Source organism: Coloeus monedula, assembly GCF_965178545.1.
Source record: "Coloeus monedula genome assembly, chromosome: 12".
Classification (NCBI taxonomy): domain Eukaryota; kingdom Metazoa; phylum Chordata; class Aves; order Passeriformes; family Corvidae; genus Coloeus; species Coloeus monedula.
The window spans coordinates 14,171,244-14,190,205 of NC_138792.1; the positions used below are offsets into that span (position 1 = coordinate 14,171,244).

Consider the following 18,962-nt stretch of genomic DNA (forward strand, 5'->3'; position numbering starts at 1 on the left):
CAAAAGCTACTGTCAGTGATGAATAAAGATCATTTCAAATGGAGCAAGAAGAAACAAGATGAATTATAGGTTTCAGGACCTTTTGTTTGCTCAAGAAAAGGAAGAAAAAGGATTTTTTCCACCTAGACAAGATGGAGCTCACGAGGCTGCTACTCATATCCAGCATCTCCTCTTCAGCTGCAGCTGATGGGTCTGTGTTGCACACAGAGGTAACCCCAAATACCCATGAACCATAAATGTCTGAGCCCTTTGCCTCACAAAAGAACGTTCTTAATCTTCTGGACCGAGTGCACAGAACTTATGGTTCATAAGCTCGAGGAAAACCTTGAACAACTACCCAAGGGTGACGGCAGCCCCAGAGCAAGTACTGGTACTCCAGCCCGGGAGACACCGACACATCCAGCAGGGCACAGACCCAGGCTCCTGGGACGGCGTTTGCCAGCTTGTGAGCCCCCCCAGTGCCACAGAACACACCGTGGGCTTCTCTGGCACTGATGGTAGCAGAACATCCACCTGGCTTTGCTGGGGACTGGAACATCTGGGACCTTAAATTAAAGGGTTACCCAGAGTCAGTAAACAAGCACTTGCACTTTGGAACTATTGACTGAGCTCCGCCACTCGAACAAGCTGTCAGCAAGAGGTCTGGGCAGTGGGAAGAAGATGGCAAATATCCCCCTCCTACTCTCCATTTGTCTTCTGGGAGCTTGTTTTGGTGATGAAAATACAGGTGAGTTCATTTAAAACTGAGCAAATCCTTCACTTTTGGGTACAGGCTGTCACAGACACCGGCAAAGGGACAGTTTGTCACTTGGTAGTGGGACAGCTTGTGCAGTCTTGTAAGAGACAACAGCTCAGAGGCATTGCTGCATTTTATAGCTCCTCTTTAAAGCTCTGGTTCTTTTCTGGGGGAATGAAATAATAGCTTTTATGCTGATTTTGTACATCATGTGTCACAGGGATTAATTTTAAGAATGGATTTTTTTTCTTAGATTTTTTGCAACTTTAAGCTGTCAGGGCTTGTTTCAGCCATTTTAGAAGGCACACACAGAAGGGGAGAAGGGGAGAGCACTGCTGGTGGGTGACAGTCACACCATGTGACTGTCATCTTCATGTGCCATCACTTTGTCCAGGAGAACAAACAAGTGCTCACATCCATAAAACACTCATTGGATTTGCCACTGCGAGGATTGTTTAAAGCCAAACCCAGCGTGATTTTAACAAAGACTGTAGGATGCAGCCAAAGCTGTAGACAAGACAGAGCAGTTGATGGATGTGGGCAATCACACATAGTAATGCAGGCTGTTGCTTGATTTATCTGTAGCAGCAACAGCTCCAGCAGAGGCTGCTTCACATCCAGTGTGAGTTCTTGTTTGCTGCAAGGCTGCCCCTTCTTCTTTCATTAAAACATTGCTGGAAACAAGTTTAAAAAAGGCTCTTTCCAAAATATTTGCTTAGCAATGAAGAGTGAGCAGAACCTCATGCTGTTGCCACCACCCACCCAGGTGCACCCCCCATAAAATACAGCAGACAAGACAGGTGTGTCCTGCCAGACCTGTCTCGCTCTCTCAGATCCTGGTTCAGAGGCTGGTAAATGGTGTGTGAGTGTATTCTCAGTGTGTGGATGGTTTTCAGCCTGGTGAGTGCCACTCCTGTCACCCCACAGGGCCTGCAGCCTTCAGTCCAAATCAAGTTTTACTTGTAAAGCAGCGTGTGGGATCAGTAAGCAATGGAGCCTAGAGGGACCTGACAGGAGGTAAAGCTGCATTCATTAAAATGAATTCTCTCCATTAAATGGGTTAATTGCAGCAGGTGCCCAGCACTCCCACCAGATAGAGCTGCAGGAGCATGTCTCGCTGCCTCGCTGCACGCAGGGCCCCGTGCAGCTGCCCCTGCACCGCCTTCCTGGGCACTCAGCACGTGGAGAGGGCACAAAACCAGGGGGGCTGCTCCATCATTCCCACCTGAGCCTCTTCTGCCCTGCTTGGGGTAAAGCCAGAGGCTGCAGCCCATGCCATGAGGAGAAGGGGGCAGGTCAGGGTGGGTGACCTGGGCTTGTTCATGTCCCACACGTAAAGCACAACCCTGCAGGGGATGCGGTGTCTGGAACAAGCCTGGCTTCATCAGAAGTGCTTTACTCATCAATGTCTACTGCCAAACTAAGGTCAGGATTTTAACACACTTCATTTTAACCAAAACCGTGCTAGCATGAGGAAGGCAGAGGGCAAGCTTGCTGCACAGGGATTAGAAGCACTGCCAAAGCTGTTAGTTCCCTTGCAGAGATACCTGTCAGTGAAGGGGCTCCTTGCACTCTAAGTGGCCTGGGTCAATCAGACCAACCTGCCTGGGGCTCAGGAGAGCTCCACTGAACTCATCTGCAGGCTCAGCAGGGCTGGGCTCTGCTCCGCATCGGGAGCAGGACTGGGCCGCGAGAAGGGACGGCTGGCTGGTGCGTGTCCCTCGGCCTCCTGTCTCCCTGCCTGGCCAAGCTCATGGTGTCCCCAGCCCTCAGTGGGGCCAGTCCAACACGTGCCCGACCCTGTCCTGCACAGAGCCCCCAGATGAGGGTCCGTGTCCCGGGCGGCCACCACGGCTCCGAGAGCTGCTCTACCGTGCCATCTGGTGACAAAAAGGGACATGCTGAGCGCGCTGCGGGACGCTGGAGAGCGAGGAGAGGCTGCGGCAGCAAAGCAGGGAGAGCCCCGGGTGAACGATGTGTTCCACGGGCGGGGTTCTCCCAGAGCTGGGTCAGGAGCAAACCCTGCCGGGGGCTGCCACAGGACTGCTGCTGGCCCCGCTGCTGGCCCTTGCTGCTGGCCCTTGCTGCTGGCCCTGCCGCTGGCCCCGCTGCTGGCCCTTGCTGCTGGCCCTGCCGCTGGCCCCGCTGCTGGCCCTTGCTGCTGGCCTTGCCGCTGGCCCCGCTGCTGGCCCTTGCTGCTGGCCCTGCCGCTGGCCCCGCTGCTGGCCCCGCTGCTGGCCCTTGCTGCTGGCCCTTGCTGCTGGCCCTGCCGGGAGAACACCCGTGGGAGCACCATCAGGGGACTGCCCCTCACCAGGCAGCCACCACGGCAAGGCTGGTGGCCGCCGTGGCTGTGGCCATCCCACCCGGCCTGCGGGCCCTGCAGTGCCAGCAGCTCTCGCCGGTGGCCGTGCCCGGGAGCGGGGCCGCTGCTGGAGGTGGATGCAAACACCCCGCTGCCAGGACGTGGCCCAGGGGCTGAGGAAGGCTCGTGTCACCCCTCCTGGCAGCAGGAGATGCTGGGACACAGGGGCGCGGGCAAGGATGAGGGGCAGGGAGAGGAGTAAATGGCCCCTAGCTTCCAAGGGCCACAGCTGCTGCGGAGGCGAATGGCCTTTCACAGCCAGCACGGGCACACGCAGTTAGAGCAGGACAATTTCTGTGTCCAAACAAGACCTCACCAAGCAGCAGCATGAAAAAGCCTATTATTTTCCCCTCTCAAACAGCTTGTTCCAGTCTGTGCATCTGTGATGGGAGATTCTCACACCATCTGCTTTAGGGTATTTTAAGCATCAAACTTCAGCACTCCCCATCACCCTCTTGCCATCAGTCCTTTCTGCTTATTGACTGTTTTGACATTTGGCTCTCCAGATTTGATCCTTTGGATTGCACTTAAGTTGGGCAATAAAGAAACCTCAGGTCCACAATAACCCTCCTGAAATGTCCCTGGCCATGGGGCAACAGGGGTTGCACACCTGGAAAGGGCTCTCTGGGAGAGCAGAGCCCGTCCCAGCTGCAGCACCCACGGCACAGGCGTCTCCCCAGCCCCTGTTTCTGCCCCAATTGCAGTGTTCATCGAGAACAAAGAGGCAAGCTCGGTTCTGCAGAGGCAAAGGAGAGCCAACTCAAACAGGCTGGAAGAGGTTATTCCTGGGAACCTCGAGAGGGAGTGCATAGAAGAAAAGTGCAGCTATGAAGAAGCCCGAGAAGTGTTTGAAAACGAAGAGAGGACAGTGAGTATTGCTGCTGCAAAATGGCAGCACCTTGTTCCCTCCAGCCCACACCTCTACGGGCCCTTCAGGTGCGCACAGAGGGGGCAGAGGAGGAAACAGCAAGGAGAAAACTTACAGGGCCAAGGGCAGAATCTGGCATGGTTGGTTCTCATTTGTGCTCCATCACCTGGGCTGGGGAACTGCTTTAGAAGCTTTATCAGTCACCACTGGGATTATGGAGGTGGTGATTTCCCTGCAAGTCCATTCCTTCATCTTTGCAGCCATCCCAGTACTACTGCCATCAGACAGTACCCAGAAATTAGAAAACAAAGAAAACTTTTTTTTTTCCCTTTGCAGATGCAGTTTTGGCAAACATACATTGGTAAGAGCTGCTTTCTTCATGTTCTAATGTCTAATATTCCTCTCTCAGTGCATAAAGAGCTGATGTTACTGTAACAAATGTATTTCAGCATCCAGAAACTGTTATGACAGAGCCAGTCAGAGCCTTGCACTCCAAATCCTGCAGCCACCCAGCCTGGGCCTGTCCCATTGGTATAGAAATGGCAAGCCAACAAAAAAAAAAAAAGATGTCTTAGCGCTTTATTTGTTCAAGCAGGGTTTTTTTGAATGAATTTCAATAACTTCATGAAACAAAACCAGTTCAGGCAAACTACTGGATGTCACTGAGCCCAGGTCACTCTCTGGGCTTCAGCTTCAGCTGTGTTACAGAGTAAAATACCACAGCAATAATTAACACCCCTTCAGCAAACAGCAAATGCTCTGTTCTCAAGCAGAGATCTCCAGATAAGGCACAGCCTTGCAAAAGCACAGTGTGAATCCCTAGAAATGCCATATTAAAGTGGAGACTCAACATGATCATGGCGAACAGCTGTTTGCAATTCACACCATTGCTCCCAAACCCTTAACTTCACTGTTTTCTTTCCACATCTACTTCTTCCTTTCAGTCTCCATCCCCAACGACTCCTTGGTCCCTTAACAAAAAGATTTCAATGCCCACTACAACATCTGTAACTAATTTTAAGGACATTTCAATAAATGAACTCCTTCGTAGATTGGCAAAGTGCCCAGAACATCTCACTAGAAAGCTTTAAATAATTCAGATTACTCAGTCCAGACTATAAAATAAAAGCATTACATTTGCATTGTAGGACTGTCCTCTGAAAAAACAACTGATGAAACTCAACACTGCATTTGTTTCCCTGCCACTGTAACAAATTAGCTCATCAAAAATAAGGAGTGCCATATATTCCTCTGTCATCCGAAGTGCCTGGTTTACTGTTCAGTGTGCAAGCTGCTATTCCCAACAAGTGCAGCCCACAGGAGCTCAACCCTCGCACAGCACCCAAACCCAACTGCCCTCACCAGGCAGCAGCAACAGCTGCAGCCCTCACCTTATGTGCAAACCTCAGCACCATGACTCAGGTGAGCCCAAACCATTTTGTTCCCGTTTGCATTCCAGCCCATTCCTGAAAACCCCATTAACTGCCACACTTACTGGCAGATACAAACACAGCAAGACCTTCCCCTGTCTCCATGCCCTGGCTCAAGTATTTCAAAGGGCATCCCCTGTCATTTAACATCACTGGTTTACCCTTCCAAAGTGTTAGATCACCAGTTTTGCACTAGTGAGTATTTTCATTAAAGCCTCAGGTCCTCAGCTGGAGGCAGCTGTGCAAATAAAAGCCCTGGCACATAAGGAAAAAATTTAGACCAGGTAATAGCAGTACGGGACTGAGAAAGAAAGAGCAATGATGAAGACTGTCAATCCTAACATGCAGAGAGGTCTCCAAACCACAGTGGACAGACCCAAACTTTCACAGAGCAGCCTTAGTGCTAAAACAATCCAGGTTAGGACACTTACAGCACTCTTGAAGTGGCAAACCTTCTAAACTTGTCTAATTTGGCCAAGACTTGAGGTCCTGTTGAGATGTTGCGTGAGGGTGACTGAAGAGGGGTTCTGCTGAAATGAGCAGAATTAGCCCACAGGGGACCCATCTGGGACTGCAGTAACTGCTGCTGTCGCCCCAGCGCTGACATTGTCTGGCTGCCAGGATCTGACTTATTCTCCATTATAAAGAAGGAGGCTGTGCTGTCTCTTGTTCAGCTTGCACAGAGCAAGGCTCCAGCACGTGGTGGGCACCAGCCGTGGAGGACGCTCGTGTTTGTTAACTCTCCTGTCTTCTCTCCAAGATGGAGATCAGTGCAACCCCAATCCCTGCAAAAACGGAGCTGAGTGCAAGGACCAGATAAATTCCTACGTGTGCTGGTGCCCAGCTGGGTATGAAGGCAAGAACTGTGAGATAGGTATGTACCAGGGGCTCCTCCAGTGGCTGTGCTGCTCTGCTTGAAACCCCATGGGATCAAGTGGGGTCAGAGTCTCACCCTGTCGGGGGCTGTTTCAGACACATTTTGCTTTGCTGTGAGGCACTGCAGGAAAGTGTCAATTCAGCCTGTTGGCACTGGGGATTGCAGAGGGATACTGCAGTGGATATCTCTGGTCTTTCCCAGCCCCCAGTGCAGGCCCAGTTCCACCTCTGCCAAGCACCTGCTCTTATGGAGGGTTCAGTGGAGACTCAGGCTCAAGGTCTTTTGTTCAGCTGTGGCTGCCAGGGCAAATGTTGACACAGAGCCCTTCCTTTATGTCCCCAGCACAAGCCTTTCCGGGACTGCTCACTCAGGGACAACCTGCTCACCTGCTGAGAGCAGCAGTTTCCCACAGACCCCCATGGAGCCCCCATTCTCCCACTCCCCTTTCCCTTTCTCATGCCAGGCTGGGCAGCAGGTGATGGGCAGGGCAGGATTATCCCAGCTTCCTCTCAATGGCACTCTGCTTAATTAATAATTATAAGTATCAGCAGAAACCTTGATTCTGAAGGCAAATAAAAGGCAAATATTTTCCTGATGGGTTTAGGAGTTTATGAAAACCATACAGCTGATAATTTAAGCAAGAGGGATATTCAGCTCTTATAATATAATCAGGGGCTGTGCAACTCGCATAATGTGCTAGACTCACTGCACTAATAAAAGATTCTCTTTCTAGTTGTATTTCTGCTCTGGCAAGAGAGGAGCGTACGTTAAAAAGAGCATTTCAAAGTTGCATCAAATTTAAATAGTCTCATTGCAAATTTCTTGGGGAAGTGAGACAGGAGCAAAAATAGAGCTGGAAGTGAGGCATGAAGAAGAGCTCTGTAAAAATAGTAAATGATGGCATTAAAATGGCTACAGGAAGGGAGGTGTCCTTGAGGAAGTAGGAGTGGAGTTAATCTGCTGTGAAGTTATTTGAAAACTCACTGAGAATTGCAAGGGCCTCTGCAGATTTGTGGTTTCCCACCTCCAAGGTGTTCCCACCACAGAGAAGTGAGAGGTGGGGTGGGAAAAGACAGGTGCAAGTCATGGACATCTCTCTCTGCCTCAGGCTGGGACTTGTTTCATCACACATCCTGCTGAAATGGGTCTTCCAAGCCAGGCTATGACGATTGATTCGTACATCAGGAAGAACAGAAGGCTTGTCCTAAAGTTTTAATTCAGAGCCCAGCAATAATCGCAGTGCGAAGCCGTGCCTGGGTGCAGGGTTTGCTCCAACCTGGTGTGTGGTGTTTTCCCCCACTGCCATAAGCACGGCGTGGGGAAAGCAGCCCAGCAGTGGGGAAATCACGTGGCTTGTGACCAAATATTTGCAGGAGTCCTTCAGGGTCAGGCTGCCAAATTTCAGACAGCATGCCATTGTTGGAGACAGGAGGCTGTGCCAGGGCTCTGTGGGGCTCTATGAACTCCTCAACCTGCCTGCTCGAAGAAGTGCCTGCTGCTCCCTCACCGTGAGCAGGGATGCGATTGTCCTTCTTCCCCGTCTCCTTGCAAACAATCATCTGTTTTCCATAGTCTGGATCCAACACAGGGGGTTACTGAGCCCAAAACCCCAAGTCTCAACAAATCTCTGACCACTTGTGTTTCAAAAGAGCTCTCACAACTTCATTTTGATTTTTTCAGACTTCACTTGTGCTATTAAAAATGGAGGCTGCAAGCACTTTTGCAGTCATGACCCCCCGCAGAAGGTTGTGTGTTCCTGTGCTGCTGGCTATAAACTTCACAAAGATGGAAAGTCCTGCGAACCTACAGGTTAACTTTCAAATTGTTTTTAAGAGATTTGAGTTAAAGTGTTCAAGGTCTTGTTCTGGATTTAGAGACATGAATTTCATAGACATGCAATATCCTGTTGGAAACCTTGTTGCATGTTTTCCTGATTAGCAAATGTAGAGCCCGACCCTGCACTTTCCCAAGGGCAGCTGCGGGGTCTGGCTGGAAGGATTCAATGTAAACATCCCTTTTTTAGCCTAGGTGGGTGGAGAGGGAGGGTAGTTGTCCAGGAATTTGTTCAAGGGCAAATGCTTGTTTCAGATAGCTGCTCACACAGGCTCCTCTCCTACCTGCAGCCATCTTACAGTTCTAAATATGGATCAGGAGTTTTCCGAAGGCAGAAAGTTGATATTCAGCTGCACCAGCACCCAGCCAGAGCTCCCGTGTTCTTCCAGTGGGAGCTACTAGTTAGTTACTGATTCTACGCTGAGGATGCTCTGAACTTTTCAGAACAAAAGATTTTGCTTACTGTGAATCCTTCTGATGGTTCATTTCATGGCTGGCCATCACCCAGTGTCTTATAATTACCTGAGTTGGGTGGGTACAAGTGAAGCTTTGTGGTGGTGCTGTCCTCCCAGCACTGTATCTGCAGAGACCCTCAGTGAGAACAGACTCTGGCTTAGCTGTTATACTGAGTGGGGTGGAAGGAAAATGCATTGCTTGAGGCTGCAGCTTCACAAAGGGCTAAGGAATAGCTGGTTCTTGTTATATTCCCCAGCTTTACCCTGCTCCTAGACCATTACACTGACACGTGCAGACCCAACCCACCACAACACAGCAAATTAATTGGGCATGAACATCTCAGAAGCACATCTGGCAGAGAAGACACTGAGCAGATAAATATTTTGTCATCTGAAGTCAGTTTAAGATTTGATGCTATCACATTTCTAACACCTGAGTGCAGCGGGTTTGCACACCCAAGCTTGCATGCAGGTACCTGCACAGGTGAGCTCCGACAGCTACAGCAAGGTTGACCTTGACCTCCTGAACGTGCTGGCTGTCAGCAGTCAGTGTAGGAAGTATCCTAGGCTAGGAATCCTGTTAAAAGAGATCCTCAAGAGCTCAGGTCTGTGTTGCCTAACATGCCATATCACTTTCACTGGACCAGAAAGGTTTTCAGTTAGCAAGAAGATCATCTTTCAGGTTGGGTGATTGCCCTTCCTGCAAAAGCACAGCTTTTGTTGGCTCTGAAAACTTCCTTTCATAGGCTAACCTTGCAGGCACCACTTTCCATCACTCAACACTCATCTAAGTCCTGTTCCTAAAGTGAACTGTTTAAAAATAAAGGATGAAGTCTCAGTAGGCCACACTCACATCTGATTTTGCACTAATGTTTGTTTGCTCAGTGCTTCTGAAAGCTTTTCAGATGAAAGACAATGCCTGGTGCTATTTACTATTTTGACTGCCACTACCAGCAGGAATTCGGCACACACTGCGTGGGAGAGGAATGGGAAGAGCTCGTCTGAAACGAGCCTACAGATGAGATCTTCATTAACAGAGAAAATATACAACTCTAGGAAGAGTTTATTAATGTGTTCCTCACCTTGGTGCCAAGCAGGATTATCTGTACAATTGGCAGACATCATTTCCTGCCCTCTCCCAGCTGGCTCACTATTGTTCTGGAGTCATTGCTGTAGAAATGCCGGCCAAGCGCCCGGCTGCCCAGCCCAGGATTCCCAGGTATGCAGCACGGCATCCGGCCAAGAGCAGGCACAGCTGTCCCGGCCCGTCAGGCACGCACGCTCAACACAAGCCTCTTTCACTTTTAAAGCTGTTTAGATGTCGTTTCCAAAGCCCAGAAACAACCTATGCTTTTGCTACTTTTACAAATCACCCTCACTGTGGCTCCAAGGCACAGGCCCTTGTGCACAGGGTACACGTGGTCAGCCCACAGCCCTGTGCTGGTCCCAGACGGTGCTGAGGTGGGGCAGCATTTGCCTCCTGCCCTGCTCCTTTGGTCACTGTCACTCAGTGTGACACAGCCAGTCACAGCTGTGGCTCTTTCTCTCCCAGTGCCCTATCCCTGCGGGAGGATCACGGCTCCTGAGGCCAAGAGGAAGCTCACCCGTTCCATGAACACCTTCGAGCACTGGAACATCACTGGCGACGACCCTGATGATGCCCATGACGAGGTGCTCGACAACACCACGGAAACCAGCACTGCTGCCACCACGAGGATCACCCCCGTGCTCAGGACGGGCACGCGGGTGGTCGGCGGGTCAGAGAGCATGAAAGGAGAGGTGCCCTGGCAGGTACCAGCTGCTTCTGCAAATCTGTAACCCCAGCAGTCGTGTTCTGAGTACAGGATCATCTTACTTTTAAATACCCAAAGCCTGTCCCTGAGGTTAGATTGGCTTCCTGAGAAGCCTAACAGGAGCACAGCTTCTTTCTGTACACAGTTTAATGCCACAGCAACAAAACTCGCCTGGATGGGGCTCTCCTCTGGCAAAAAAAGCCAGGAGTCAGTCACAGCAGCTTTACCTGGTGAGACACAAAGGGTTGAGCTACAGCACCAGATTGCCCAGCAGTCCATGAACGTACCAAAAGTAAGCTGAAGGCTGAGGGAAGGGAGTTTTGCAAGGAGCAATACAACTCATTTTTTGGCTCCATAAGTTTCAGCGGATCATAGAATCATCCAACAGTTTGGGTTGGAGGAGACCTTAAAGATCACCTAGTTCCAATCCCCTGCTGTGACCAGAGCCACCTTCCACTGGTCCAGGTTTACACAGAGCCCTGGGTGTGCTCTCCCTGTTCCCACAGGTTTTGCTGGTGAACAGCCATGGCTTGGGCTTCTGCGGCGGGTCCATCATCAACGAGAAGTGGGTGGTGACGGCGGCGCACTGCCTGAAGCCAGGGTACACCCACAACCTCAGTGCCGTGGCAGGTGAGCACCCTGGGCAGGAGGGGCACGGGGCAGGGCTGGCACCGGCTGGACACTGCATGGCGCAGCACACCGTGGCCACGGTATGGGCAGCAGCAGGACGCACGCTGCTCTAGGGCCTCACACAGGCTGCTGTAGGTTAAAACATTTCATCAGTCTGGTCCCTGCAGGTGCCACCACCTCTGGTAGGAGCAATGAGCTGGGTCTGCCTTGGTCCCAAAGCCACAGAGCTGCTGGACCGCAGTGTAAACACAGCTCAGCCTGGCCACGGGCAGGCTCACCGGAGCCAGAGGCTCATCTAGGCAGCTTTAAAGCCCAGTGGAGTTCAGTTAAAATGCTGTCTCATGGGCTGGTGTGATGGATTTTTATCTCTGCTGGCCACTCAGGCCTCACTAGGGAGTTCTGCTCTTCTTGGAGCTCACACTGTTTTCCCACCACTCTCAGAATGGATTTGTGTTACTGGTTCAAGAGGGGCAGCAGTAGCCTGAATCTCCTTGCAAGGAGAAGATGATTACTTTCGCTCCTAAGTTTTTGCCAGTAAATAGAATTTATGTGTTAAGGCAGAGAAACTGGGCTGGCATGTGGGAAAGTGTGCTTGTGCAGCGGGGTCTTGAAGAGTCAGACGGGGTTCTGTGGAGGGGCTGCACAACACATGATGCTGCTACTCCAAAAATCACATTTGTATCTGCTTCAGAAAGGGTTTTTCTGTCTGACTAGTGGTACCCAGCTGTGCCAGACCCCCTGCTCAGCATCCTGCTGATAATTCAGCATGGGGCCTTGATGAGCCTGGTGGTAACACCTTCCACTGCTGTGGCAGAATCAGCTTCCCCAAACCATTTGTGTCTCCCCAGTACGAATCTCACATAGGTTACACTGATAGGAACAGGAGGGGAGCAGTGATGTGGTCAGTAATTGCCTCCAGCTGCACTGAGAGGAGGCATGGGAGACTGATGCTTTTTCTTTAAGCACTATGTTATGTATTGGTGACAGAAATGACATTTTACCTAAGTCTTGACACACTAAGTTTATACCTGCACAAATGAGCTCATCAAAACAGCTCCAGCTGCATCCTGTTAATAAGGCTGAGCTCCTGAGTGGGCCTGGCTGGCTCCTGGAGGCTGAGTGCCTTGGGGCTGGGCACTAATGCCTGGTGCTGGCAGGAGGAGGCCCACAGCTTGCACACAGTATTTTTTGCTGCTTCCCAGCAGTTTTGCTGCAAAGCCCAGCACAAAGGCCAGCCTTGGACCCACTGATGTGTGAAAGTACAAAATACCAAGTGCAAAAACAGCCTCTCCAGAAAAGCACATTTCCACCTGATGAGAAGTTTTGTGTTTGCTGCATCTGCAGGCAGACTGCCTCTCTTTTCAGGCTCTCTCCTGCACATCACACACTCCCTGCATTTAGTACACATTATCAGCTGAGTCCCTTCACACTCCTTTCACACTGCTCTGCGGCACCACTGGGTTTCCAGGGCAGGATTTTGGCCAGACAGCAAGTCAGGAAAGCAAAACATGATTTTGCAGGGCTCCAGTACTATTGAATTTGTGTCTGCACCATGTTCCCTGCATGGGCAACATCTGAGTCCTTTACACCCATTCACGTTAAATGTTTGGCTTTGTATATAACATCCTAAGAGGCAAAATAAATCTGTAGCAGGGTGTGGAAGAAGCATTCCCCTCCCCTACGCTTCTTTGCTTCTCCACTTTCATCCCTGAATCACATTTTCAGGTCCCCAGCAGTAGCAAGCACCTCTAACGTAAGAAAAGCCACCTGAAAGTCTCCCCCACGTTTGTCTTGCGTTTACACTGTAGAAACAGCCCGGGAGGGAGTTGACATTCCCGCTCTGCCCAACCAAAGCCCTCGCCGCGCCCGCAGGACCCGCTCACCTGTGGCCGGCTCCGCAGGCACGGCGGGGCCCGGGCGCCGCAGGAGCTGCTCAGAGGCGATGCTGCGTCCTGGAGAGCGCGGCGGAGCGAGCAGGGGCCCCGCAGCAGGGGCTGAACGCACCCGGGGCTGCGGGAAAGCGGCCGGGAAAAGCCATCCTGCTCCCCAGCCTTCAGCACAGGCGGCGGGCGGGCGGCCCCAGGTGCTGCCCCTCCACCGACCCGAGAGCACGGAGCATTCTCCCTTCCCTCTGCCTGTTACACAAGCGGGGGAGGCAGCAGGCTGCCGGCAGCTCAGCCACAGCCACCTGCGGCTGCCGGCAGCGACTGCGAGCAGCTGCGGCACGGGCTCGGGGGCACCTGTGAGCATCAGGGATGGCGCTGGTACCCTGCTGCGCCCCATCCTGCCCCGTGGCTCCGTGGTTTTAGAAAGCGGAGGTAAGCTTTCTTTTCACTAATAAATTATTTATTCTAAACCAAGATTTTTCATCAGCGAGTTTTGCCCCCGTAGCTGCAAGGGCAACATCCCCTTACATCTCTGTGAGGGTGCTAAATCCCCAAAACAGCCACATTGCTGCTAACTCTGGCAAAAGCGTCTGCATCTTTGGCGCTTGATAGGATGATGTGTGCCCAGTGTCAAACCTGGGTTGTGCCGGGGACCTGAGACGTGAGGGAACCTGCAGCTTCCTGTGACAAGGAGCCAGCAGCCTGGCCAGGAACAGTCTCAGAGCAATCTGAGACTTTGCAGCCACTGGGCTGGGCTGGAATCGCATCAGGATGGCACCACCAGGGCATGGTCAGTGGTCCTGTTGTGGAGGGACCCAGCCCGAGTCACATTTGTCTCTGCAGGTGAACACAATGTGGAGAGCGATGACCACACAGAGCAGTGGCGTAAGGTGGTGAGACTGCTTCCCCACCCCACGTACAACGCCGCCGTCAGCGAGTACCACAACGACATTGCCCTCCTGGAGCTGGACCAGCCCCTCACCTTCAACAGCTACGTCACCCCCATCTGCCTGGGCAGCCGCGAGTTCACCAACGCTCTGCTGAAACAAGGCATCGGCACGGTCAGTGGCTGGGGCAAACAGCTCTTCCGCGGCCGCAAGGCCACCACCCTGCAGGTCCTCAGGGTGCCCTTTGTTGACCGGCCCACCTGCCTCAAGAGCACCTCCACCACCATCCTGCACAACATGTTCTGTGCAGGCTTCCCGTCCGGGGGCAGGGACACCTGCGAGGGGGACAGCGGGGGTCCCTACACCACGGAGATCGAGGGCACCTGGTTCCTCACAGGGATCACCAGCTGGGGAGAGGAATGTGCCCTGCCAGGCAAATACGGCATCTACACCAGGGTCTCGAAGTACGTGAACTGGATAAAGCAAACCACGAGGCTCGCCTAACCCAGGGGAGCACGATGCCGTGCTGGGGAGGCTGCACAGTGCTGGAGGATGGACTGGGTAGCTGAAGAGGGACCACAGCAAGCTCTGTGGTATTGAGATATCATTGCATTTTAATAAACATTTCTAAATGAAATAACTTTTGCTCTTGGAAAGCAGAAAGTTGAGAGAATGCAATGAAAATATGGTAATAAGGAAATAAAAAGCCCTTTTAATGACTCGTGGCTCCATTTTTGAATGCACTGGCACTACTGCGGTGGTATAAGTCCCCAGATCCCAAATGCAGAGGCTGTGGATCAGCTGGGGAATGGCTCACACATGTCCCGGGCCAGTGTGCCACCAGCATTGCCCACAGCTGGCACACAGCAGTGTGGGCAGGGGAAGCCCAGCAGGCACTGGTGCCTCAGCAGCATCCCAGTAGCAGGAGCCCATGAGGGAGGTGAACGCCCTCAGCAATGCACCCACAGTGCTCCCAAACAGCTGTTTTCACATGAATCAGGCTGAGGTAGATCATGGGCAGCAGAAAATGCTCCTCCTGCTTTGGGACAGCATAAAACTGACTGTAAAAATCACCTAAAATCTGTATAAAACTCATCTAAAGGTAGTGGCAGGCTTTAAGCTAATGATTTCTGCTGGGCCTTGTTAGGGTTATAAAGAGAACTGCTTAGTGCTCCATACCTGTCCTGGTCTCCCTGTTAATCAGCTGAATTAGGGACTGCAGCAATGGGCACTGCTGGCAGTGATGGAGGTGATGTGTTGCCCTCCCCAAACGAGCTCATGGATGTCCCTTGAGTGCAGACAGTCTGGGGCACCCTGAGGCAGACACATCCCCAGGAGACCCCTGCCCTGTGTCCGGGCTGGCACTGACACAGAGGCACAGGGAAGGGAGGTGGCAGCCCAGGGAAAGGCAGTGCTGGGCAGGGGTCCTTTGTCTGCTTGATTCAGGTATGTTTAATTGAGTTCACAACTTCAAGGGAAGGGAATAATCCCAGAGGAAGGGAGGTTTATCTCTGACCAGTGCTCATTCAGCTTGTCTCTCCTTCCATGGAAACCTCCAGGGGTGCACAAGGAAACAGGGGGGCTTCCAGGACCTGCACTGGGCTGCCTGGCATGGGCAGGCTTCACCAGCCTGCAGGGACCCCAGCATGGCCCCAGGGGCAGAACCCACGGCCAGGGGTGTTCTCCCTGCCCCCAAGGCCACCTCTGCTGATGCCCACATTGCCCCCATGGGCCCACCCGTGAGCAGAGCCTGTGCTCCTCAGCCCAGAGGTGGCTCCTGGTAGTGCTGCACGGTGCTGGAAGGAAAGGGAGGCCGGGGCTGGGGACACCCTGAGCCGTGCTGGGATGGATGAGGGGCAGGCTGGGGACACCCTGAGCCAGGGCAGGGTTTCAGCAGCTGCTCGTTCAGACGTCAGTATGAGCACTAAGGTGCCTCTCCCAATTTCAGTGCCACTGCATCCAGCAAGAAACTAACTGGATCATCTGCCACTGCTTACCTCAAAATCAAAATGCATGTAAGAAGGTTTTAAGTTGTTCCAAGGAAATGAAATAAAACCAACACTGTGAGGAGCTTTTTATCTAGAATTACAGCAGATGCGTCTTTGAACAGAACTGCATATTCTCAGATGGATTTATTTAACAAGTTTTTAATCTTTAAATATAGATTTAACACATTTTTTACAGGTACATATACAATATAGTTCATTTAAACTTGCAGTCAGAGAAAATTCTCTACTGTAATTTATACATATACATGAAGAGCCTAGTTCAACAGCATACTCAGGGGAACATACCATGTCGTGTGCAAAGTTTCAAATGTTAAAAACCTCAGACTGTACATTCAGATTTGCAGAACTTATCAACCTCATAAATTAATAAAAGCTTAGATTTAAAACCATGGAAGACAAAAAAGATTAAAATCATTTAATATGCAATGTGTGCTATGTTTCAGACAAATATTTACAGTTGTACCTCAAAATGTGTATTGTTACCACAAGAATTGTTACCGCTATAAACAGCCCCAACAGTAACTTAAGACACTCCTACTTTCCCACCCAATTAGTGCATTGTGATTGATTTTAAAGTAGATGAAAAGAACCTTCAGTGGCTTAAAACCTCTGCACTGTGATTGTCAGTGGCTGAAGGATATCAGGATTGTTCTAGGTCTGTGGTGTTGCTCAGTTCAGACTCAGCTGGTCACATTTCTGAGGGTGCACAAGGGTCACCCCCCATGCTGGAGACCCACAGTGGAGAGATGTCCACTGAGTGATGGGGAACCCCCAGGCAACCACAGCCATTGAGTGGCTCAACAGTGCCTCCACACAAAAATGGTCACAAAACAAACCCCAGTATGTTTAACTCAACTTGGGACTGTGTCTAAGGACTGGTTCACAAATAAAAGTCAGATCATAAAGGTCCCCCTTTAGTCCATGGTCTAAACATTGCATTTGACTGGGACAGAGCAAATTCACTACTGCATGCACACTATTAACCCTGCTCTCCACACACTCAGGTGCTCTTTGCACACATCTGCTTAAAAGTTCAAACCACCTGTACCTACCTATGTTCTACAAAAGCAAAACTAGACAAAGAAACACAAAATAATTAAATTATGAGTCTTCAACATTCTTCTTCCTTTCTCAAAAATTCAATAGATACATTATTGTTAAAGATGCTGAAAAAGTCTTATCACAAGAACATCCTTAGTGCAAACATGGACATTTAGCTTGCATTTATGGCACGTGTTCCAAAAGTACATACATTAATGTAAACTTCAACACTTGCTAGATACAGGTTTCAGCCTTGGGACGCTTTGGGACCCTAAGTGATTGGTGACAACCCTGAGTTGTCAGTTTGACCTGATCCAAACCCCACTGAAATCAAGGAGGCTGATTGCAATGGGCTGGACTCAGACCCTAAGTGCAAAAAGAGGATCTTTAGTGTTATTGCATCCTCACATGTGAGTCAGCCAGATGATGCTCTTACAGAACATTACATTCACATAGCTGAAGCAGATATTTAAGAAAAATCCACCCATAAAATCAATTAAGTGGGACATACAGCTTCTTTGTTTGGTTTTTTTTTTTTTCTTTTTGGTTTACCAAAACTCAACTCTTGTTTGCAACTTCAACAGTTGTCAGCTAACAAGTAGGCAAAACCTACTTCAACCTGTAGAGGAAATTTCAAGCATCTAAACAAAGTGTCAGGAAACTGTAGTGTACTTCTCTGATGAAAACATGATGTATGTCATGGAAAAACAGTAGGAAAAATTAATAAAATATCATACTTTCCACAGGCAAAAAAAACCCAAAGAGCAGAGAATGGCTTCCTTTATGAGCATGAGAAGCTGCTTAGGACCCCAGTCCCATTCAGTGCAGATGATGCTGTGGAGGTCTGTGAATGTGATGAATAGTACAGGACAACTCCAACTATTGTGCTATTTCTCTGTAACACTTAGTTGAAAGCTTCCAAAGAGCATCGAAAATAAGATGCTACTAGTTCACCCTTAATTCAAGGGGAACTGAACTTTCTCGTGTTACACAGGGCAGCATCTATAAAGTAATGGAGAATGATGTTAATATTAAAGCATCTTATTCCAAGAAATACATTGTTCCCTATAATCATGTAACATTTGTATAACATAAAAAAAATAAATGCACTTCTGTATTTCTCCCTAAAAGCTGAACTCCCACTGGCTTCAGTGAGAGCCTTGACTAAGGCAGGACCACAGGGTTTGACTCATTTCCATCATCTATTACTTCATTATCACAGCAAGGCCAGCTGATATCTTCTCTAGGCTCCTTATTTTGTCAGGCTTGAAGTGGTTTTCTAGGGCGTTACTAAATAGCTGTTCTGTGAAGCTGGCTGGCATCTCAGATCATAGGAGGAGACCCTGCTTTATGTTCCAAAGGCCAAAAAGAAATCAGCATTGCCTCTAAGGGACCCTGTATAGACACAAAAGCCTGTGGCTGCAGTCATTAAAGTGCGTGAGGGGCAGTGCAAACTGCTGTGCTGCAGCTGCAAGCCACAAGTGGCATTTTAACCAAACTTGGACAAAGCTTGCACATTTCAGCCAACATGCTCGCAGCAGCCTGCGAAAGCTCAAGCCACAGACAATAAATACCCTGATCAGGCAGATGGGAGCCACAAAAGGGCTGCCTCGAGCTCCCCTGGCTCAGGGACAATCCCCAGTTCCCTGTCCAGTGGGGGCATGGACATGCAAGCTTGGTCCTTCGGGCACTGCCAGTGGGGGGAAACCTTTGCTCAGCTTTATGGCATGAAGAGCACACACAGGGAATCCCCTTAGGGCTTGGAAGAGAGAATTTGGCAAGTGGGATGTTAAAACAAACTAGGAGAGGGTTTGGCATGTAGAACAGGAGCCTGTGTCCACCTTAAATCACAGCATGGATTGGGTAAGAAGAGACTTCAGAGAAAATCTGGTTCCAAGCCCTTGCCGTGGGTGCTGCAGTGCAGCTGAGAGGTGAGATGCCCTTTTCTTCACTGACACAGACCTGCCAGTGCTTCAAAGTGTGATCTTTGGCACACTGGCCACCAAGGGACATGCAGAAATGTTTTGTCTCCTGCTGCAGTGCAGAGGAGGAGTTGTGATTGCAATGCTGGAGCCCCCACCTTCCCTGAATGAGGAGATAATCTTGCATCTCTGTGTGAATTCATGGAAAAGCCGAGTCAGTTGACCAGGCA

At 50.4% G+C, this 18,962-nt stretch overlaps 2 protein-coding genes across 3 annotated transcripts in view; one reads left to right on the forward strand and one right to left on the reverse strand.

Moving 5' to 3' along the window:
• Positions 1-660: 660 nt before the first annotated feature.
• Positions 661-14,264, forward strand: F9 (coagulation factor IX; the record flags this gene model as incomplete). The annotated part of the gene is made up of 8 exons (XM_082289135.1): positions 661-727; positions 3,806-3,969; positions 4,306-4,330; positions 6,160-6,273; positions 7,957-8,085; positions 10,117-10,355; positions 10,864-10,987; positions 13,717-14,264. 8 exons carry the CDS (start codon positions 661-663, stop codon positions 14,262-14,264), a joined length of 1,410 nt encoding a protein of 469 aa, XP_082145261.1.
• A 1,611-nt stretch (positions 14,265-15,875) lies between these two features.
• MCF2 (MCF.2 cell line derived transforming sequence) overlaps positions 15,876-18,962 on the reverse strand; it is a 54,669-nt gene continuing 51,582 nt past the window's right edge. For both annotated transcript variants that reach the window (XM_082289573.1, XM_082289570.1), the window contains exon 30: positions 15,876-17,812. In XM_082289573.1, the coding sequence (XP_082145699.1) occupies positions 17,772-17,812 (41 nt within the window). In that variant the 3' untranslated portion in view covers positions 15,876-17,771. The remainder of the gene's footprint in view (positions 17,813-18,962) is intronic.